Genomic DNA, 23,724 nt, shown 5'->3' with positions numbered 1-23,724 from the left:
AATATTGATTACACGCCAACTAATTCAGTAGCCATTAAATGAGTTTATACTACTAGGGTGCACTCTTAAGGAGAAAACAAAACTACAGTATTCTGCTTTCCAAGTTACCCCCATCCCAGAAGTGCTCAGACATGTTCCTTCTTAGGGTATAAGGTGGGATAAATAGGAATAAACCCAGGTTAGTCTACTTAATAGACAATCTGCAAGTAAGAGCTAAGATGCAAGTAAACCCAGTGACAAGTCAGAAAACATGAAAATTATAGACTCAGAGTATATATAACTACTTGTGATAAAACTAATTTCTAAATAGTGAGCTTAGAACTCAAAATATATTCACCCACCTGAAATATCTCTTGAAAAGGGCTAGAATAGAATGCTACTTAATTTTCTCCATAAAAAGAGAAATTACGCATTTCTTTTCATTTGGAAGAAGCTGATCATTATCAGTGATGATGCACTGTCCCTGGCTCCTGGGCTGCATACTAACCAATGGAGGAGAAGAGAAATGAAATGCCACAGCCACTTCCCAAGCACATCTGGTTTTGGTTTTAAGCACTGAGCCATATCATAATGTCTAGATTTGCCCTTTTAATTAACATCCCATTATCATGTTTTCTGGCAGGAAACTGTACAAATTGCAAATGGAGCTAGACTTAGAAATCCACAAGAAATTAGAGCAGTGACAGTTTAGACAGTAAGTACTAAAGTCTGGCTTGCTCAGCTCCAATAAAATCTGAATTGTTTCAAGTCTATGAGACTGAGAAAGGCAGAGGGTGAATTGGTTTCTGAGAGTTTAGATGGAAATTGGAGGAAAGTATCAACTGAACCAATAGCAATATTCAACCACAATGTATGATTCCGGGTTAGTAATTACTAATCAGTAGTCTTCACTTAACTCTCCGATGTGGTAAACTCAAGTCAATCTGGATAGACTTTTAGAGGAATAGCTATGAAAACTTTACAGCCCTCCCAAACCATCTCCTTACAGAGCTCAAAGCAAAAACAAAATAGACCACAAAACAAAGGTAACAAAGACTACCTTAATTTTGTAAAATACCTATTTCTAAATGACTTTCACATTATTTTTCCTTATGGTAACTCTGCTTTGTTGGTCCCCTAATTATATGATTGATCAGAATTAATGTAAAATCCTGCACTACACCCAAAGTATTCCAAACATAATTTGCGACTCATTCATTACTTTAAGGGTATCTCAAAAACCTGAAGGGAAATCACCTACCCGACCAACTTGGGTGGACTGTCCTAGTTTCTTTAGCTGTTTCATGAATGACTTTTCAAGCTAATCTAGTCCAATGACTCAAAAATCATTGCCTGTATCTCTGTGCCCAAATACATAAAAATAAACTTTGCAAAATACATTTTGGCATAAGAAAGCAGATCATTTTGAGGAAGGAAATCAATCAGAAAATCTTCCTGTGGGTAAACTCATTAAGTAGTTCCACTATGCCTCCAAGATAGACTTCAAAATCTTTATCATGACTTACAGAACCCTTCAAAGATCTGGCTACCATGGAGCCCTCCAGACTTATTTCTTGCTGCTCCTATACCCAAGTGTTCTAGTTAAATGACTATAAGATTCAATATACCTTGCTTTTTTCCAGAAACTTAGTATAAGTTATAGCCTCTGCCTAGAATAGCAATGTCCAAGAAGAATATAGTGCCAATCACACTTTTAGTGCATTCAAATTTGGGACTAGCTGAATTAGCCACTTAGCTAATGGCTGCTATGTTGGATAGCACAGGTTTAGCAAACCTTTACCTTCCATCCCTTTGGTTACAGATCAATCTCACCCTTTTCAGGGATGACCTCCCTCATTCCCAGGTCTGCATGCCCATCCATATGTCACCATAGTACCTTAGATGTATCTTCTACAATAGCACTTAACACACCCCATTGCCTCTTTGTTTATCTTTATCTCCCAGTAGACTTGAAGCTCCCTGGCTGCAGGGCACCAAGTCTTACCTAATTTTATATCCTCAGCACCAAGCAAATGTTTGTCACCTAAAGAGTAGAGCTTTCACTATGTTAAACAGAAATAGTTATTGAAGTGGGTATTGGCTTAACAGTGAGTCCCAAATCTTTATATTAAGCTCTTACTACCTATAGGTCACTGTGTCAGTAAACAATCTCTAGGTCATAGGTTGTTGCTTTAAAAAAAAGTCAAAATTCTCAAAAATATAAGGTTATTTTACAATTATTTAATATAATCCAAGTTGTCATTTGCATTATAAAAGCCGTCTTCCAAAGAAAACTGATAAAAGATTGTCTTAGTCAAATAATTAACTATGAACATTCAACATTTGTGACATAATGAGAAGGTGGGGTGGTATCTGCTTTCAAGCTGAGGTTGATGACCTCATAATGCTTTTGGCTCAAGATGCTTATGGACTGTAGATCAATCATGTTACTTGATCTATTTGGAAAGAGTTAAACTAGCAAAAAGGTACCTACCTTCCTTCCTTTCTTTTTTTTTAATTTAAATTCTTTATTGTTTGAAGTACTACATAAGTCTCCTTTTTCCCCCCCATTAACCTTTCCCTGGCCACTCCCACCCCCCGCAGCACATGCCCTCATCCCCCTTCCTCCATCTGTGTCCACTGGTTATGCTCATATGCATGCATACAAGTCTTTTGGTTGATCTCTTACCTCCTCACCGCCCCCCGCCACCTTCCATCATAGATTGGACAGTCTGTTCAATGCTACCTTCCTTTCTTGACTCTAGCTAAGTATCTGGCACTAAATTATCTTTGGAAGGAATAAAATAAGCACATGTAATTTATCTACATTTATTTATATAGCTTTGGTTATAGCTATGCTGTATTTTGCCCAAATGAGTAAGTATATTATTAAATAATTAATCTCTCTCTTTAATGGCATACTTCTAAAAAGAAACATGAAGGCTTTTATAAAATATGAATTTGCAAACACTGAAATAACTATTTTTCTTACAGGCTTATGCAACATGATTCTCTTTTATAAAGATTAACTATAATATGCCATATTAAAAGGCTTTGTAAACTACATGGCACTATATAAATGTGAGTTATTATAATTATTGAATAGGCTATTAATTAAAAACAGCAAAATTAGAAATATTGAATTTTTAATTTTCATTAGTCTTCTTAAGTGTTAACTAATGACACTCTGGCAGATCTTAATAACACAGCTCATTTGAAAGTTGAGAAAAAATGAGGAAAAGTATTGTAATTTTCAAAAGACCCATGATTCAGTCTTAGGTAGATTTAAAGTTAAGTGACAGCAAACACCCTAGACCTTTAGCCTAAGTATTCAATTACATCTCCCTTTTTTCCCCTTGAGTGCCTACGATTAACAAATCTCTCATTTAACCTTTTTCCTCCAGCTGATAACTGTTGGCCAATGCTTGATTTTGACTTCATTAGTCAGTTTTTTTCTATAGGTTTGTCAAGATTTTATTGATGGTAGTAGGTTTTCTTAAAGGAACCATATCCATCTACCCTTTAAAATTCCATTCCCTAAGTTTTGGTTTCCTTGTATGCAAGATATGTCAAAAGCTGATCTTCATGGAAATGATTCTCAGCAGCCTGGCAGCAGTTGCAATAAACAAAAGCAGTACCATTTCTAACCGACTAGCCATGGCTCCCTGGAGCACCTTGAGGCTCTACGGCGGCTTTGGTGGGAAACAGTGCCATAATCAATTAGGAATGTCTGCCATGGACAAGCACTAGACACTGACAACTGGAGTGTCTCATATCTGTCTTCCAAGGTCTAGATTGATAAGCAATGGGTGGGAGGTGGTGTGAAGTCTATCAGTTAGTAAGCAGCTGCTAAAAACATACTGACACACAGGGAAAAAAATTAATTTAACATAACCTGGATCTTTCCAGTAAAGGGTCAGTACGGTCTATATGTCATGTGAATGTAATGCCCTGCCATAAGTGGTGCCAAAATACATAATGGGTTATTGACAAATAGTTCATAAGAAATGTGATGAGTCAACTGCCCAGTTAGGTGTTGACCCAGCACAAGAAAGAAATGATGACTTTCTTAGCAAATTATCCTCTACTGCCACCTTTAAATCTAAGAGACCCAGTCTCTTCATGGACAATATAATCCTCACACCTGCCAAAAAAACAGAACAGTGATCCCTCCTCATTTTCCACTCAGGGAAAAAAGCAAGAAGAACTCATCCGTTGACCCGATAGAACCAGTGCTTGACTGAATAACTCTCTTCTGCTTCCATTTTTTAACACAGTAATGAGTTTCAAGATGAATGAGATGAATGAGCTATACTGGTTTAACATTTGGTTCTCCAATAATCTGTGTGAAGGGAGACTGGGGACTCGCTGATGTTTTAATGTCAAGAGGCTGGATATTGTATATTCTAACAAAGCCTTGGCTTTAGTTTATTTTTTAATCTAAAAAAAAAAGAAGAAGAAGAGGAGAGCAGAGGAGAGAAAAGGAAACAAAAGAGAAACCCTCCTTTAAAACAAAAGTTAGCTCCAAGCTGCTTACAATTGCCTTCTGCCTCTGCCTCTCCCTTTGTTTGGCCCTTTCAGACTCGCGCTTCTCATACTCTCTGCGGTATTCTTCCCTCTTCAGCCTTTCGTGCTGATATTCCTCGTAGCTGTCATACCTGAGAAACACAACTTCATCATTAAGTCAACCACCTCCAGTGGCACGAGCAAAATGAATAATAAACTGGGGAGGGGCAGGGTTTAGATAACATCTTGTCATCTAAAGGCCGGGATGAGAGGAGTCCAAGGAAAATGACACGCATCATTACCTGGGCCTACGGCTGTAGGGTGATCTTGAACGTGATCTCGAGCACAGGGGAGAATTTCGGTGTGCACGGTGTCTGCAGTGGCTTGACTCATAGTAGTAGCAAGATCTGGGAGAGAGGAGAAAAACAAAAAGGGCATTTGCAACTGCCACTTAACCCCGTTGATCAGCACGACTGAACATGCCCAGGAACGCTGTGTTACATAAACTGGCTTTTTCTTCCTAGAGACTAGTGAGATTTCCCAGTGACAGTTTCTGATCATCTAGTCAGCTCAGAGGTCTGGGAGTGATGTGTTCTCTCCAGCATCTCTTATTGATGTTAACGCCGAGCGCCAGTCTGGTACACTGTCAGCTTTATCTTGCATGGATCTCAACTATCCTTGCACAGGGCAGCTCTCCAGGTAATGGAAAAAGTTAGATGAGCAAGTTTCCTACAAATTGCTCTCTCTGATCTGACTGGCTCAAGGCACTATGCTCAAGGCTGACAGATTTAAGAGAAGATGAGGAGTGATATATGTGTAACAACAATCTCATTAGTTCAATGACACCTGAATGCAATGGTGAGGAGCTGGCCTGCCTGTGGGTTTAAATGTTTTTGGTTTTGGTGGGTTGTGGTGTTTTTTTGTTTGTTTGTTTGTTTGTTTGTTTTACTTCCTGGTAATGCATTATGCTCTGGGTGGGTTTTGACAAGATTTACCTTGAAGAGGATCTACTGCCTGGGGACCTTGATCTTGACCTGGAATATGGTGATCGGGAACACGACCTGTGTCGAGAAAAGGACCTTGAACGAGAGCGCATCCTTTGGGGTCTTTGAGAAAATAAGGATTTGGGTGGTGAAACGGAATCTCTACATGGAGAGTTAAAGGAAGAGCAGGAAGGGGACACGTCGAACAATGAATAGGACTGCGTGCCGTCCCAAGGGTAGTTCAGTTTATCACTTTCATCTTCGCTGTCATCAAACAGGCCATCCATGGCTAGTCCTGAATTTATAAACATAGGTAGTTTGGAGAATTGTTCGTTACTGAAATCACTGTCCCTCAGTTCACTGGTCTTGTCTGCTTCGTCGTCGAAAACAGCTTGACTGGGATGACCGAAGTGCTTGTTGAGCTCAGCGCGGATCTCCTGGTCCTGGAGCTGTTTCCTGGTGCTACAAAGAGAGACCTGCTTGCTCCCCTGCAGAGTCTCTCTCATGCAGCACGTGTCTGAATCCGTGGAGGAACAAATCTGCCCCTGCCCACTGGAGGAAGCATCTTTGTATTCTAGTTGTCTAGAGTCTTGGAGCTCCTGTGATATATTGATGAGTATTTCTGTTTTGGAATTGATTGACTGACAGTAGTCATGGTCACCAAACAGCCGTAGACTGGGCCGCTTAGCCTTCCTTTCCTCGTGTCCACTGGTGAGCACTGAGGCCTTGCTGAGTTGCGCATACAACTCAGACTGCTCGGGCCCTTTCTTGGTGGAGTTGTTGCCTTGGGTACCAGGACACTCACTGTACCGGGGCTTCTTCGATGGCGGAGGTACCACAGTCTTGCAAGAGGACTTCAGCTTTGGAGAAGCCCTAAAAGGGTTGTCTTGGTTGGCTTTATGAGGAGGAGTTGTGGGTGGAGTTAGGCCTAAGGCAAAAAAAAAAAAAAAAAATGGTGGGGAGAGAAAGAGAGAAGAGACAATGTTTTTAAATGCCAGGATACATTTTCCTAACTTTACTGAGATTTCAGACAATGGTTAAAACTGGGTGAAAAAGAAGAAAACCAAATTCATGACAACACCTGCTAAAATGACTCTCTCCCCCCTAAGCTCCCGTCTCCAAGAAAAGATGGATCAACTGTGCCAGGCAGCTGTGCGAGTCATGATATTGTGTATTTCAAACACCAATGCTAACAGACCTGCTTTATAGGAAACATTAATGCATCCCTCCCGGCCTCCATGGCACCAGGCACCACCAAAGATTTTCAAGGGCATCACATCTTCTGCGTTATGGAAAATGCACGCAGCGGGGCTCAGGAGAATCATGGAACAGCTTTGATAGCTTTTGTCTGCAAAGAATACTGCCAATGATGCAAGTGGCTGAGGATTTTTGTTCAATCAAGGAAATCTACCGGTGAAGCCAAAGAATTTGGAAACAAACAAACAAACAAAAAAATAGATGGATGATGGCAAATGCGGGAATGACATAGGCAACGTGGAGGTAAGTTCAGTAAAATACAATATATGAATGCAGGGAACTAGACAACTCTACAACTCGATGGCAACAATTCTTTGTCGCCACAGTTCATTAACTTAGTAAACCGTGGCTAATGTAGGTATAATACATTCTTGTAAGCATAACTAATACATTCTGTCTAAAATATGGTTCGGCAGCAGAAACCAAAGTGAACAGTAACATGAATTATTGCAGTGACAGGGGACCATTTTATTAGAGCTCAACATTAGGGCAGGTTATGAGGCTGAAGGACTGAAAGGAATCCAAGCTTCAGCAACTAACTAATTTAAAATTTTTTAAATAAAGGAAAAGGGGGAAACCCCATCAGTTGTTTGTTGCCTTTCGTGATTTTCTATAGAAGGGCAGAAATTTCCATCAGCAGTCCCTGTGGGAGAGTCCGTGAAGTATAGTTGCCTCATGAAGCATCCCCCCCAGTAGGTAATGCTCATCCCCTTAGACCGAGAAAGGGTAATTGCAATACAGCTTCTGAGTCCAAGGAACTTTGAAAAAGGGAAAACTGGAGTTCAAATGACTTCATGCTTTGGAGGGAACATTTTAGTTTACAATACACTTTCTATTTAGAAGAATGGGTGAATGCTATTCAGCAAAAAAGAACTTCAAGTATGCTAACAAGCCTGGGGTTAGACTTAAGGCAACTCCATATTTCAAGGAAAGGCAGAGAAATTCTACCTTACTGGAAAAAAAGTGTGTGTGTGTGTGTGTGTGTGTGTGTGTGTGTGTGTGTGTGTTTATATAGAGAGAACCAAGTAGGTCACAGAGCCACGTGAAAATTTGGTATGAACAGAAAGACGCTGCCTCTCTCTCCTACTTTACAATAAAGAGATGGAAGAAATGGACATTTTACCTAAAATGAAATTGTTTCTGCCACTCTTTGGCAATTTTATTATGCATAGCTAATTCTGCCTTATGTGGAAAGAAAGGGGACAAAAATACAAAGTGGTTTCACTTTGGAAATCCATCCCAGAAAAGTTCAGAAAGACCAGGAAATACAAACACAAAGAGAAGAGAAATATCTGAGTCTCATAAAAGCCTCCCTTTATTAACAGTCCCTCTGCCTACCCCTCTTTGCTTATAGATAATAAGGAGGTCTGGCTACCCCTCTTAGCTTATAGATAATAAGGAGGTGACATATTATTGAATGAACCACCCAGGTTACTAAGACAAACTCTCCTTTCTTCCCTTTTTCATGGACAAATATGTCTTTTACTCAATTTTAGAAATTCCTATGTGATCAATCTTTTCTTTTCTCTCTCTTTTTTCTTTCTTTTTTCTTGTTTCTTTACCTTCTGCACTGCCCATTCACACATACTGATTTCTACCACGTGCTACCTTCAATTACCATGGCAACAAATTTAAAGATACTAATACCCAGCAAAGAAATGACAAGTTCTCAAATATTTCTCATAGAAGGCTAAAATGCACAAAGAAATAATGCTGGATAATCCATCTTTGCTGAGTAAATAACAGTCAAATATTCCAAATGACATAGCCCTTGAATTAGGGGAAATGACATTCAACATTCTAAAATTCTAACTCTATAAATCTTTTCATGACACCTCAGATTAAGGTAATTTTTACTTTTCCAATAAGTTACTGCCAGGATCAACCACTTGATACTTATCAGAGATAGCTGTATAGTCTTGCTTGTCTTTTTTGAATGTGAATTATATCTTGTCTCTTCAAATAGATTATAAACTCTTAAGAGGATGTCTTATTTTTGCAAAAACTTGGGCTTATTTTTGCAAAAAGTTGTACTCTTTCTTTGTTTTCCTTTTTCTAGATCCTCCTTCTCTGGTGAACCCCCCATTTCAGTGGCCCAAGGATCACTTGAGAAGCTGGTTAAACATTTATAATGAGCTGGTTCACAGACCACATAAGGAGAGCCACTGTCCTACAGAGCCCATGAGGCGCACTGCCGCCTACTCAGGTCCATGTATTTTGACAGACATTCTAGGCTTATGAAAAGAAACCCTAAACTTCAGAAACACCAAATTAGGCCACTATTAAAGAGAGACTAGTTCTAAAAATAACTCAGCTATCTAGGGATTTTAAATATAGAAATCCTTTTTAGTCTTGAACATGTGAAACCCTTGTCCTAGTACCTAAGCTCATTACCACTTAAATAAGTGACTCTCAAGTTGCTCTTGGAAGTGGCGATACCCTGATTGTAGTGTCTTTGAGTTAAAAACAGAGCCTTTCACCTCCTTCATGTATGGGGCAGCCTGTGGCAACTGAAGGGACAGTCCCTGAACTCCTACTGTGTGTTGGATGCTACCCACACCAGCCGCTGGTGTTTCAGAGACTCCGCCCCAGGGGCCGCACAGTTCTTTGTAATAAAGAGACAAAATTAAAATGTGTCTTTAAAATTTGAAGTAAGTGTATATTCTTACATATGTGCTTAAAATGTATAGAAACACCCTGAGAGAACCAAATAGACTCTGGGAGTGAAACTATCAGGGCTGTAAATTTCTATGGGCACTACTTGTTAAAACAAATAGTTTCTTGCTTAGTGGATGGAAGTTACTTTAGGATTAGTGAGTAGGTGGGTAGGGGAAAATATTTTAGGAAATTCCTTAAATTTTAATATATATTTTTATTGATTTCAGAGAGGAAGGGAGAGGGAGAGAGAGATAGAAACATCAGTGATGAGAGAGAATCATCGATTGGCTGCCTCCTGCATGCCCCACACTGGGAATTGAGGCCACAACCAGGTCAGGGGCCCTGACAGGGAATCAAACTGTGACCTCTTGGTTCCTAGGTTGACGCTCAACCACTGAGCCCAGCTGGACAGGCAGATAATTCCTTAAACTTTTTACTGTTTACTGAAGCATCTTTAATCAGGGAGTGCCTTCAAGCAAGACTGAGAAATCTTAAGACTCACAAGACCTCCAACCACCAGTGCCTAATTGAAAATCTATTTCCAGAGACAGTTGAAACCCAAAGCAAAACAACAATGTAAGAAGCACTTCTTTTTTTCTTTCCACGTAGTGTCAAACTTTTAAGAGCAGCTGATGGGACAGGGGACTCCTTGCTGCACCCAAACTAATTGGATTTCTCTCACCCCATCTCCCCTACCCAGATTTTTTCCCCTGTGGTCAGAGGGCAGTCAATACCAATTCCTTTATGCCACTACCTTTGCGCATCTTCCCACTAATCGCCAGACCCTCCATTTCATCCCACCAGCCTAAACCAACAGTCTAATGCCTCCCATAACCTCCAGATTATTTCCCGTGTGTTGATTTCCTGGGGAATGTGTACACTTTGGTGTTGACAGTACAAGGTATATTCCGTGCTCTCTCTTGAACTTAGCAGGTTTCGACAGATTTATGGGAGGACAGATGGCCATTACAGGCTGAAGGCTGACAAGAGGCAGTTCAGAGCATTGTTAACACACTTGCACAAACTCTCAGCAGTGCAGCTCTGTGCAGAATGTAATTCAGCCTATAGCTTTTTTATTGCTGCCTATTTTCTTTTGTCAAAAGAGCCTGCTGTGCAGAGCAACAAATGGCTGCTATTACCCAGAATGTAATGGGTGTCAGACAAATCACGTAACACAAACAATCAAGAGTATGTAGGTCATATTTCAACAGAGCACAACCTTAGCAATATTTATGATTACTGCATTGAAATGTGCTCTATAATAAACAAGTACCTCTACATCACTCACACTTACGCACTTCTGCACAGCAGATCCGGGAGAAGTGGCGCACACTCTACAGTCATCTTTTTAAACAGCCCTTCGATTTAAAAAAAAAAAAAAAAAAAGTCGAAGGCAAGTTTTGTTTTGTTTTGTTTTTTCATTATGTGCCATAAAACGATTTTCTTGGAGGAGTTCTCTTTTGGGTTTCTTTGTTTAATTGAATGGCTCTGGTAAATGGCGAGTCCTCTGCTCTGTTTTCTGTGCTCCACTATCCACCCAATGACTGCAGCGGGATCTTTATTGCAATAGTTTACAGCATTTTACAGAATCTCCTGCTAAATCTGGGACTTGCTTTGGAGTGTATTTGACAGTGAGATTTTTCTTCTGTCGCACGCCAATTCAGATGTTGCTTAAGGAAAAACAACGAGAAGATGAGTATCTGTATGTTTAAAAACTCACCAAAAAAGGAGAAGCGGGCCAAGAGAAGTGCGTGACTTATTCTATTCACATACTTTGGGCCTCGAGAACTTGGAGGAGGTGTCAAGAGGACATAGGAAAGGCTGATACTCAGTATGAGCTGTTATGCTACACGGATTATTAGAATATTTCTTAATCTAAGCTCCTCCAGTGCCCTCTGCCCACCCCCAGGACTCCTGGGAGCTCCATGAGAGCAGCAACCAAAGTGTTAACAGTAGACAAGGAGGGCCCCCCTATACCCTGCTCTGGCCCAGAGTGCTTCCACCCCTATTACTTTTTTAAGTATTTCCTATATCACCCCTGATTGCAGGGGAACAAACCGGCCTTGCTGCAAAGCTTCAGAACATTCCTGTGGCATGTGACTAATTCCCCAACTGTTGCTCAGGGAAGATGAAGATCTTATCATTGACCCTGTGCACTCTCCCACAGAGCAGGTGCAGCAAGGGGAGCAAGGTGAGAATAAGAAGGACCTGGTTTTCCAGGTGTCTGCCACCAAAGCCTCCCAAGCTAATAAGGGAAAGGAAATTGCTTTGTGATTCTTATTTAAAGAAACACGATAGTACCATTTCCAGAAAGAATACAGAACAAAGAAATTATCTTTCCCAATGTTGGGTCAAGATGAATGAGATTAAACAGAGAAAATGAATGATATGTTTGAAATATGGAAGGAATTCCTGACAGTCAGAGCTGGCAAATGTTGCAATGTGCTGTAAAGAGAATTTGTTGGGTCTCTGTTCCTTGGACTCTTCGGGCCCAGGAATGGATGATATGATCTGTCAAAATCACTTTCCAGTTCTCTGATGGTGTGGTTTTTCCTTTGAAAACTAATGACCATGGCTCATATTTTGCTTTGGTTTATTTCCCCAAAGGTAAGTCGCATACAAAAGAAGTATATACAGACAGAGCAGAGCAAATTTATGCTGTTTGTCAATATCCCATCCAGCACAATGAACTTTTAAGTGGGAAGTTTAAAAAAGAAAATATAAAACTCCACATAAAAGAAGACTAAAAAGTTAAAAATTGATTGGTTAATGAGTGGGTTTTTTTAAATGCAAGTCCATTGATGTGCACTTTGAATGATTGCCCATTTAAACCGAGGAAAAACATTAAGTGAAAAATAAATGAGACCAAATTATACACCCACTATCATCAAAACCATGGGGGGAAAATATATCAAAGGAAGAAAAAGATTGCTAAGACTTAGTGTGTTAGGGGGGTGAGATTGCTGATTATGTTGCTCTTCTCATTTCCCTAATTAGTTATAAATTAGTTATATTGCTTTTTATTACTTGTATAGTAATAACAATAAAACAACTTACATATGCATGTGCATATACATATCCATGAAATTTTGGGGTCAGTCACTCTGGTCCCTAACCAAATTTCTCCCTGTCTTGTGGTTAAAACCATCATCTTGTTCAGCTGACATTGCTTTGCCATTCCCACTTGAGAAACAAAAAGTCTAGTGCTCTGAAAATCTCCATATGCAATAGAGTTGAATGCCGTCTGCCAAAAGAGCATTCTCTTTTCTCTCATCTTGCTTTACTAACAGCTATTTTGAAATCACATTAGTTTTTACACCTGTAAAAGAGAAGTGTTTCTTTTATCAGCCAAAATGAGCTAGTTTGGGACAATCACAAAGTCAGACCAGCTGGCAACACCTACTAAAGCAAACTTCCTATCTCATCCCTCCTGTTTTCCAAAGACTCTGCAGATGGAACATAGGGATTATTCAGAAGGTCTTAGAATTTTGTTGACTCTTTATATATCTACTGAAATGTTTGGAAAATTTCACTAAAATTCGTGAGAGTAAAGAAAAACAAGACATCAGAAAAGCTTGGGCAACAGCTTGATATGATTCTTCTGCCACAACCCAACAGATTAAGTTTGTAGACCCAGGATCAACAAATCAACAACACGAATGCTGTTTCTACCCTGTCCACCCCCCTGCTGCACCTATGGCAGACATCACTAATTGATCATGACATTCCTACTGAGCACAGACTTGGCCTTAGAATCCTTCTCAACACAACGCTCCTGGCAGCCAATACCAATCAATGACACTTGGCAAGTGAAATGAAACCTATTTAACATAACAGATGTCGACTACTATCTTTAAAATCCAGGCTTCAGGAAAGAAACATAATGTCTAGTCAGACAGACCTGCTTTGAACCCTAGGTTCACCACGGAGCTAGAATCAACATAAAACTTTTTCCTCAACAATTGACTGGGAAGAGTAAAAAAGATGATGTCTGTGCGGTGCTATTAGGGAGTGCCTATGCTGTAGAATTTGTAGCAATAGTAACTGTTGTAGAGAGAATATCAAAGAGGACATTTTCTACTTTGATTTGGTAAATCCCACACCCACACAAAAAGCAGTATATGTTCAATTTCATGGGGAATTAATGGGATTTTGCCATAAAAACACATAACTTCATATATTGAAGTGCCAAAGAGGAGATACCATTGACTCAATTAAAGGGGACAGGTAAAGATCATCAAAAGATGAAAAGATGTGCAATGACCTTAGTACATGAAGTTAATGCAGTAGTTAAATAGCTAATATTTATTGAACACATATATGCTGGTACTGGACCAAGTCTTTTTCATGTTTTCTCTCATTTAATCCTCATGGTGACTCAATAAAATGTAGGTATAGTTATCATCTTCATTTGATGCATAAAGATCCTGAGAATGACAAAAGTTTCTTAAATTGACCAAAAGCCATAGATCTAGGTAGGGGTAGATTCAGAATTTGAACTTAGCTTAGTCTTGTATCAGAGCCAAGTTTCCTCACAGCTTCACTAAGCTACACTGTCTGTTTTTTGAAAATCAAAATAAATTACTTTTATTTGGAGCATTGCTGCTTATAAAGTGTATTGGTTCAGGTTAAACTACATGAAATTGTCATTTTTGTATGTCAAAATGGTTGAATACTGGCGATTTTAAGTCTGAGCCTATAATTTAGTCCTTTGAGCCAGACAGTAATTTCATTTGGGAATTATAAATAGGGCTTTAAAATTGAGGAATCTCAGCCCTAGAAAAGATTAAGGATATTGAAAAATGTTCTAGAAATAAAAAGATGAAGGAGGGAAAGTACTTGTGTTATCTTGCATATTTCCTTGCTGATTTCACTGCCCCTGTCAAATTCCTTTCTCCTAAACATCCCTTTGATTTTCTTCCTTCTTGCTTCTACTCCAACCATATCTTCTCCCCTTCCTACCTGTACACTTCAAAGTCTGATACACATATTTTTCTCCCTTAAGGATCCCAAATTTACTGTGTGGAGAGCCCAATTCCCTCCAAACTCCTTTCTATGGATCACTTCACTCACTCACTGTATAATCAGATTATTTTAATGCTTCTTTCAGTCCTGAACTGCCTTTGTATTTCTTTTCAATCTTCTGTAATCATCATATATAACTTGAAGCCATGTTACAGGGTTCCCTTTGATAACTTTGTTCCTCCCTTCGGTGATTCTCTAGGCATAACTGGTGTTGGTCACATTCTCCAAACACTACTACACAACAAATTTTACTCAAGGTTTTTAGAAGAGATGGAGATCATGTACATCACACATTTCAGATCTGCAATATCTCTGCCAAAAAAGCAAAACAAAACTCTCCTCCACCAGTCTCCTCCATACATCACCCTCCAGGCACGTTCCATACTCCTTCCAGCTTTCCTCAGCATCCTCCAAGTTCCTCCTCACCCCTTCTTTTCCTATAGCTCTAAATTTCTTCTCTGATGCAATGCAATTTGGCCTACCACAGCTTCTCTGACTTGCATCTTCACACTTACAACCACCATGCTCAACAAACTAAAAAATACCCCTTGTGTCCACCTTTCTTAGGAGGTAACTGAACATTATAAATAATAAATGATATTTTCCCTTCATGTTTCTTATACAATGTGTTCTTTTCTCCAAACAGCCTATAAGCCCACACCTTAAACAGAAAAACATTTACTAGCATCTACTATGGTACTATGCTCCATGGATTAGTCTCTCTGTACTATGCTCCATGGATTAGTCTCTCTGTTTGACACTTGCTGTGCATCCATCAACCAAGAGCTATCATATTGCAAGCATAGAGCAGGCATGAAAAATATGTTGTTAAATTGATTTCCATTGTACCCAATAATCTTTCAAAGCACCAAGCAAAGGGGATTTAAACAAGTAGAAGAATTCTGGTACACTGACAGAAATAAATCCACTGTATATGTTTTTAAAGATTATAAGTATTTTTAAAGTATTTTCTATAAATCTCTACCTGCCTTTCAATAGTGTATGCTACTATCTATCAAAATTATGACTAAATTGCTTAAAATTAGTTATCTATCAATAAGAGAAACATTAAAACTTCTGGTAAAAAATCAAAGTAATTGATGTTTTATAACAACATAATCTCACTGATAGAAGAAATGCAATATAAATGATATGTTCATACACATAAATTAACAAAACATTTTAAAAACAAAGACACCCAGTGCTAAAGAGGAGGAAATAAAGCAAGTATATCCAAAGAGTGTTAATAGGATTATAGATAGAAATACCCCTTTCAGAAAGCAATGTGGCAATATTTATCACAAAGCCCCCAAGATATTTATGTCCTTATATTCAATATGAATAACTACTAGAAATTTATTTTGAGAAAATCAGAGTCAGACGTTTATGAATGAAGCTGTCCACTGCAGTGAAAACCTAAATGTGTAACAGTATGAATAGGTAAATTTAGATGTACCTACTCAAACTAAGGTTATATAGCATCCTAAAAGCATTATAATAAAGGGCCATGATGATACAAAAATTTATTATTAAAATGTTAATGGAAAACTGGGGAAGCAAATTCACATATATATGAATATATACAAAAAGATCACAGATATATAAAAATATCCATAGAAAACAATGGCATAGATATCTTTGTATCTTAGAACCATGAATAATTTTTCTACCAGTTTATATTACTGACATTTTTACAGTAAAGTTTATTATTTATAATTAAAGAATAATAAAACAGTATTTTTAAAATACAAATCTTGGTTTTGGTATATATACCATGGAAACTTTTTCAATCCTCTCTAAAAGAAAGTAACTGACTAATACAACATTCTGAACATTCTTAGTTAATAGATTCCTTTCAGTTAACTTGTCACAGTAGGCCATTTTTTCAAACCAGTTAATGTCCATTATACTGGTGACTAAAATTATGTGAGAAAATAAAATATCATGTAAATAAAATATCAGTAAAAAAGTTGTTTCTATAAAAAGACCCCATAAAGACTAAATGAAGGGCTGTCAAATGTTGTAGATTGGTGCTAATGAAAAGCACTGAGGAAAAATGAGACTTATGATTGTAATTTATATGAAAGTCATAAAAATCTAGAATGGTTCTACACTAGGACTACCACACAAATATCTTTAACTCTTTTCTTTCAAAAAGTAAGACACAAAAAATGGGACCATCTACAATGCATTATTAGTGAAGCTTGTGCCAGAAAGATGAATGATTCCCCAGTTTGCCTACTTAAGTTCAAAGTAAAAGTTTCTGTTTTCCACCAAAATTTGATATTTTAATGTATATTTATGTTTTAAGCAAAAGTAAAATGACAAGACAAATGTATACTTTAATCAACACTTTGGCTAAAACACCAAAAACTCATTCTCATATGAAGACCTCTACTGCACATAGTATATACACAAAAGAATAACTTATAATCATATATGTAAATTATAATTCATTTAAGCAATTATGTATGTCTATGCTTATAGGCAAATATATATGTATGTATATGTGTGTATGCATTTAAAGATATATTTGTATATATGCATATATATGAGTTTATATACACACACACACATATAAAATATATGTAAATACCATGAAATTAACTACTCTACTGCTTTACCAAATCATGCGATCATGCAATAGACCTTTCATATGGAGGTAATTTAAGGAACTCAAAGTGTGAAATTAAACTTAGCGATAATGACCACGGTGCATGTAGGCACCGTGGTTCTGGTCGAAAGCATCTTGTTTAACTTACTGTTCCTTAACCCTTATCAGCAATGGCCAGAGCCTAGAAATTTCTTGTTCAGACATTCTAAGGTTCACCTTCTGGTGGGGTTCAAGTCCCGAAACTTAAAGCTCTGTGCAAAGACACCATTTACAACCCAATCAGAAGTCTGCTTTGGAACTCTTGGTTTAGTAAGTTTCTCAGAGTTCAGTCCAAGTTTTTAGTGCTCCTTCCTCTTCAGTATGTGAAGTCAAGACTGGCTAAATGAGTTCAGAAGTCCAAATGGTGAAGGAAATTGCTCTTCTTTAAAATATATATAAGAACGTTTTGTATTGGTGAATGGGTATATTTTCATTTTTCTCCTTTGCTGAAAAGATATTAAAATGGTAACATACAGAGGAGAGCATTGCACTATTAGGCACACCAGAGAGTGAGAAAACATTCCAAGTGAAGCATCGAGAAGTAGTAAACCTGGCTTTAAACCTGTGTTCCTTGCTTTCTCGCTCTGTGATCTTGGGCAAGTTACTCAACATTTCTGAACCTTATTTCCTCATCTTAAAAATGAGAGAACTACCACCATCCTTATGAGGTCTTATGAAATTAGCCCAAATGAATTATATGCCTGGCACATTTGTTGAGAGGGATATCAGTAAATCTTCATTTCTCCTTCTACTCAGATTTTGGTGTCTTAATCTGAAACAGGGCTATTTGAGGATCCAAAGCAGTAATACATATGGGGGAAGGGAGAGGGGAAGCAAAAGTAGGTTTATAGTTGTGAGTGTGCAAAACAGTTTATTCTTGTATTATTTATTAATAACTAGAAGCCCGTTGCACGATATTCGTGCAAGAATAGGCCTTCCTTCCTCTGGCTTCGCTCCCGGGTCGCCCGGGAGACTTCAAGTCCTCACTCCCAGCCGGAGCACCAATCCTGGAGCTCCCTCCGCTCCTCCCGCTCCCCCTCATAGCAGGTGTCCCGCCCCTCCCAGCTGCTCCATGCCTGCATATGCAAATTAACCTTACATCTTTGTTGGGTTAATTTGCATACTCACTCCTGATTGGCTGTGGGCATAGTGGCGGTACAGTCAATTTACATGTTTGTCTATTATTAGGTAAGATTGTATTATTTTCCATAAAAACAACTGTAAACCTACTTTTGTCCCACCCTGTATACATCAGACTCTGGCTCAAGTCTGACGCACAATAAATATTTTCTCTTAAAGAAAGTAAACAACTAGAAATATTTATAGACAACTTCTTATCCAATGTTGTTTGTTCTCTATTAATGCCATTAATCACATAAAGAAAATAATCTATTTAACATATATTCATCACACACACACACACACACACACACACACACACACGCAATTGCAAGTGAAATGTAAGGCTCACCTGCAGTTCCAGAGAGTTCCACACTTAAGGTTCGTTCAATAGTCTTGTTCTCAAATGGGGAACCCTTGGGGTCACTGGAAGATATGGCACATTTATAAAAACAAACTGAAATGGAGTTGCTGTAGCCAAATGTATTAGAACCCCCTTCCCTTTCTGAAAATGGTTACATTTCTTAATACTTACTTTGGTGACTCTGGGGTCAGAGGAAGAGATAAAGTTGTTGGTTTGGCTAAAGGAAAAAAAAGGAAACTAATTATGAAATATTGAGTGTTTTTTTAGATTTGTTTTCTTGCTACAACAGTCAGGTGGGAAACTGGAAACTGTAAATCAAAAGTAAGGAAATCCCTGAATATTGGATCAAAGTCAGACAACAGTCCATTAAAAAAAATCCAAGCAACATTTGTATCAGAAAACTACCATTCAAAAAACATATAAAAATCGAGTTAAAAAAAAAAAAAAGTAGCATCCCTGTTAAGGATACCAAATGTGCATCATACCATCAGAAAGAAATAATGTTTTTTATTTGAATTAGGAATACAGTACACTGTTTGTTTAGACAAGAAAAGAGCAGAGTAACTATAAGATGACAGAACGTTATGAATATTCAGTTGATTTTTCTCCTAAAACATATAATTTTATATCTAGCCTGAGAATAGGTTATTTGTATGAGGCCAAAGCTCACCCAATAACCATTCCCTTCACTAAAAATGAATTGAGAGATTATGGCAAATTTTGGACATTGATCCAGATGGTTGAAAAGGGGCTCAGATTCTCAAATCTGATAAACAAGTAAAGTAAGATACTATGTTTATCAGTTGAGAGACCCAGAGCTTTGTAAAGAAAGCTCACCTACTTCCCTTTATGCTTCCTAAATTTTACCTGTTACAGAAGCCATTTCCCAATTATAAAGGGTGAGCTGGGGCTGCAGCCACAGGATCCAGGCAGCTGCCCCCGACTGCCAGAGAGGGATCCAGGCAGCCAACATGGCTGCAAGGGAGGGATCGAAGCAGCTGCCACGGCTGTGAAGAACTATTCTTGCATGAATTTCCTGCATCAGGCCTCTAGTCTATATATATTAAAAGCCTAAGCGACCGTTAGGGTGGAACAACCAGAACAACCAGTCACTATGATGCACACTGACCTGGCGAGTGCAGCAACGGTGGCAGGAGCCTCTCCCTCCTCCGCAGCAGCTCTAAGGAGCAGCGAGCGGTAAGGAGCAGTGAGCAGGCAGGCAGTAAGGAGCAAGGGGTTCTGGGCTGCAAGAGGGCGCAGGCATGAATTTCATACACTGGGCCTCTAGTTATTTATATATATATGCCTATCTACAAAGATATATGTATACATATGTCAATTTTTTCTCAGTAAAATAACTACTTTCAAAAGGTAGTCATTTAAATAATGACAATCACAGAATTGAAATAAAAAAATGTCTTTAGAATAATCTTCCTTATTTTATGGGGGAAAAGCCTGAGAAAAATCTTTGAGATGCTAAAAAATATTGCCAGAGCCATAAAACTAGTTACTGGCAGAGTTGGCCCAGAATATGTTTCCTTTCTCCTATTATCAAAATGGACTGCAACCAATAGATATTCAAGCAAATTAATCAACCCCAGTAATTAAGGTCCTTTGAAATGTGAAAATATTATTTATATCCAAATTAGGCTGAAATTAGGTACTTGGATAAATAGTATTTACATATTTAATTTGTAGATTTAGATTTAGTTTTTAAACAACGGAATGGTTTTTCATCTATCCAATGTGCATTCAGTAATACGAAGCTCATGCTGTCTTCTACAAATTAGGTACATTGATTGATTGGCTTTTCCATATAAACAGATAAATGAACTGGTCTTACATTATTTCTTTAGTATGTCTGATATAATGAATCTTTCAAAAGAACACACTTATGAAAGAACTTTACCAGCTTTTAAGGTGCTCAACTAATAATTATAATAATGCATGCAGGTTCTATAGAACATGTCTATCTATGAACTATGTGCTATCACACACAATAAAAGCACATGGAAAATCAGTCACTAGAATTCCAGTTTTCAAGGTGTAGAGTTGGCTTTCTGAAATGCTCAAAGGAAGATCCCCAAAATTCTGGTAGTTGGGTATAGGTAAGGCCAAGGGCAATGGAAGGAGAGAGTAGGCAATGGAGATATTTAATGGGACCAAAGGCAACAGGAAATGAGGGCCATAGGGAAGGGTACAGTTCAAACCACAAACAGACTCTAATGGCTGAATATGTCCAGGCTCACAAAAACTCACTAAAGGGGCACTGATCTGGTTCACTCAGAGTTTAATCCACACTATTCCAGAGATTTTAATCCACATTGATCCTTGAGGGCAGCAATTCATCTTTTTCATGCAGATCATGGTATTTTTAGTGAATGAATACATTAGCAAATGAATGAATAAGTGAATGAGGGGAACACCAACAGGTGCCAAAGGCCAGACCATTATCCTAAGGAACTTAAAAGAACCTGACCTCACCATGTTACAAAGAACAAACAGGAAGTTCAGTGAGGAAAAAAAATTACAATCCATTAAGAAAGGTAATCTCAGCAGAATCTCTCAGTCATCCTCTCCGAGAGTTCACGTGTTTTTCACTTTCAAATTTTGATAATAATTTAAGTAACCCCTGAAGCTGAGCATTTATTTCCTGTTGCTTATTAACAGCCAGCCATGTTTGCTTTGTTTTAGGACTTTAATAACTACAGGAATAAATATGTACAACTGAATGGCCAGATTATTATGATCTCTGAACACATAATAATCTGGCCACTCAGTGTATATCCTATATAATAAAAGGCTAATATGCAAATTGTCCCCTCTACCAGGAGTTTGACCAGCAGGCAGGCCGGCCAACTGTCCATGTCCCCTCCCCCTGGCCAGGCTGGCCGGATCCCACCCATGCACGAATTCATGCACCGGGCCTTTAATATATATATACTGAGTGGCCAGATTATTATGCATTCAGAAATCATAATAATCTGGCCACTCAGTGTATATTGTCAAAAGCCTTACCACAGACATATACCTTAAAAAAAAACAAACCACATACAGCATGTCTCTTCTAAAGAATATTTCCCCCATAGGCCAATTTAGTTCCTCACTGCCATGGTTTGCAACAGTTTACAGTAATATTTAGTGGTAAGCAAATTTAAACATTGGGGAAAAAAAAAAGAACCTCAAAATCCAAAAGGGCCAATTAAAGTTCCAAAACAAGACCTTTAAAATATGCTGCTGGGCTGGGTTTACTGACTCCAAGGCTTCATCGAGCTCAGGACTTCATATTCAGCTCCAGAAAATGAATGCATGACTAGCAGAAGGTGGAGAGTAGCAGTGACTTCTTCAATTCACAAGCCCAGCTGGCTTTCCCTCACCTGAGGCCTTAGACAGCTATGTGTCTGTCCCCCAGCAGACCGGTTCTGCTCTGGGAAAAACTCCTCCAGTGTGTGAGGGGCCCCTCAGGCCTAAGCAAGCTAAGAGAATTTGTCTCCTGTCCATAAATATATTTCCCTGAACTGGCAGAAAGGGATGGGTAGTGATTTTGAGATAGCCACCAGGAAAAACCTAACTGGGAGCCAATTTAACATGTTAAAGGAAGGTTCCTGAAAAATCTGGGCTTATGGTGAGCTGGGGATGAGAAGGGGAAAGTCAAAACACCGGGAAAGGAGATACTGTTGAAAAGCAGCAGCAGCAGCATACCTGTGCAAAGCAATCATGGTTCATAACAGGGAGGCGGGGCTCCCGCTCTGCAGCTGCAAGGGGAAGTTGGGAAAACAAAAGGGAAAAAAAGAGGTGGGTGTTTATAAATTCTACATTAGCAAAGGCCTACTTCCACTACAAGGGTAGAGGTCAAGTTCACATGGAAACTGGGATGTTTTTAAGCAAAGGCAACTTTTACAAGTTCTTTTTGCACCTGTAAGACTAGAATATTTTGAAAGGAGGAGCCAAAAACAAAAGACAGTTTTCTCTCTGCCAAGAGAGGTTTTTCCCAAATCAGCCTGATCTGCCCCAGAAGCCTTCTGATAATGTATGGGGGTAATACAAAATCAATCTAGCTGTTTTATTTATTCTAGGCAATCATTTCTTCAGATAGAAAGCAAATTTTTAAAATTCTAGGAATTTCCAAATCCTTATTTACAAAAAAATAAAATAAAATCTGTGAGCCTAACATGTACTCTTAAAAAAAAAAAAAAGGAAAGAATGCACTTAATAACCACAAGAGGCTGAATAATTGTTATTTACAATTTCTTAAGGTACATACACAGCAAGTCAACAATGCCTTATTTTTTCCATTACTGAAAGAGGAAAAAAAATGAAAGCTCTGTAATGAATCACCTAGCCCAGCCTGCCCTGAACTTCAATGACCTCAGCATTTCAGAGCTCATGTGAACCTCATCTGAGGTTTCAATGCTCCCCACTTCGTCACCCACCCACTCGGCTAACATTTCAGGGGCCACCGGGTGATTGTGAAGCAGGCTGCATATCAGCTAAATAGGATATGTTCAACCTGTGTCCACGGAAGGATTTTTTCCCATCTACAGTGAAGTGCTGAATTCTCTTTCCAGAGTGAAACTGTGGGAATGGAAGCCCGCAGTTTGGGCATCGCCAGCCCGGTGTATGCTGGCTCACCCTTCCGCGCTCTCACCCACAGAGTCTGTTTTGGTCCCCAACCTACCTTGTAAATGTTGCGACTGCGATTGTGTGAGGGACTTCTTTTTGGAGGTGCATTTGTCTCTGCTGCTGTTCCTGGTCTCTGTGGGTTTGCTGTGAGGAGGGTCATCGTTTGTGGTCAGATACTTGAGAAGCTCCGAGCAGGGACGTCTTTGTGGCTTTTGCTGTTGACAAATGCTCTTCGCTTTATTGCTCCATGAATTCTCGGTCTTAAAAACAAGGCATAAAGAAAGCTAAAATTAGTGAACTGAACCTTAGCAGAATGGATATAGGTTTTCTGAAGAGATGAGATTTTCAATGAAGTGTTCAGTCTAAGTGTACTGGATCTATGAGCTGTGAATAATTGTTTGCAGAACAAGGAAAGAAAATTACATTTAAAATTCCTAAATGACATTTATGCAGCTTTTTATTTCATTTCTCCTACATTTCAATGTTCTTACTCAGCAACATGTAACTAACAAGACCCTACAGCGCCTTTACTGTGAATAAAAAAAAAAAAATAAGCT

The 23,724-nt window shown here is 38.6% G+C and overlaps 1 protein-coding gene across 8 annotated transcripts in view; it reads right to left on the bottom strand.

The window, feature by feature from the left end:
- Positions 1-23,724, bottom strand: part of PPARGC1A (PPARG coactivator 1 alpha) — a 655,697-nt gene that overhangs the window by 11,317 nt on the left and 620,656 nt on the right. For 5 of the 8 annotated variants that reach the window (XM_080640304.1, XM_080640300.1, XM_080640302.1 and 2 more), the window contains 6 exons: positions 23,223-23,427; positions 18,716-18,761; positions 18,533-18,606; positions 5,481-6,396; positions 4,788-4,892; positions 4,517-4,637 (listed from right to left, as the gene is read on the bottom strand). In XM_080640304.1, coding sequence (XP_080496430.1) covers positions 4,517-4,637; positions 4,788-4,892; positions 5,481-6,396; positions 18,533-18,606; positions 18,716-18,761; positions 23,223-23,427 — 1,467 coding nt within the window. Of the gene's footprint in view, positions 1-4,516; positions 4,638-4,787; positions 4,893-5,480; positions 6,397-18,532; positions 18,652-18,715; positions 18,762-23,222; positions 23,428-23,724 lie in introns of all 8 variants that reach the window. The other 3 variants (XM_080640301.1, XM_080640299.1, XM_080640305.1) reach the window with 2 other exon arrangements.

The sequence above is a fragment of the Plecotus auritus genome (genome assembly GCF_963455305.1).
Source record: "Plecotus auritus genome assembly, chromosome: 1".
Lineage (NCBI taxonomy): Eukaryota > Metazoa > Chordata > Mammalia > Chiroptera > Vespertilionidae > Plecotus > Plecotus auritus.
This window is presented reverse-complemented; position numbering and strand designations above follow the sequence as displayed.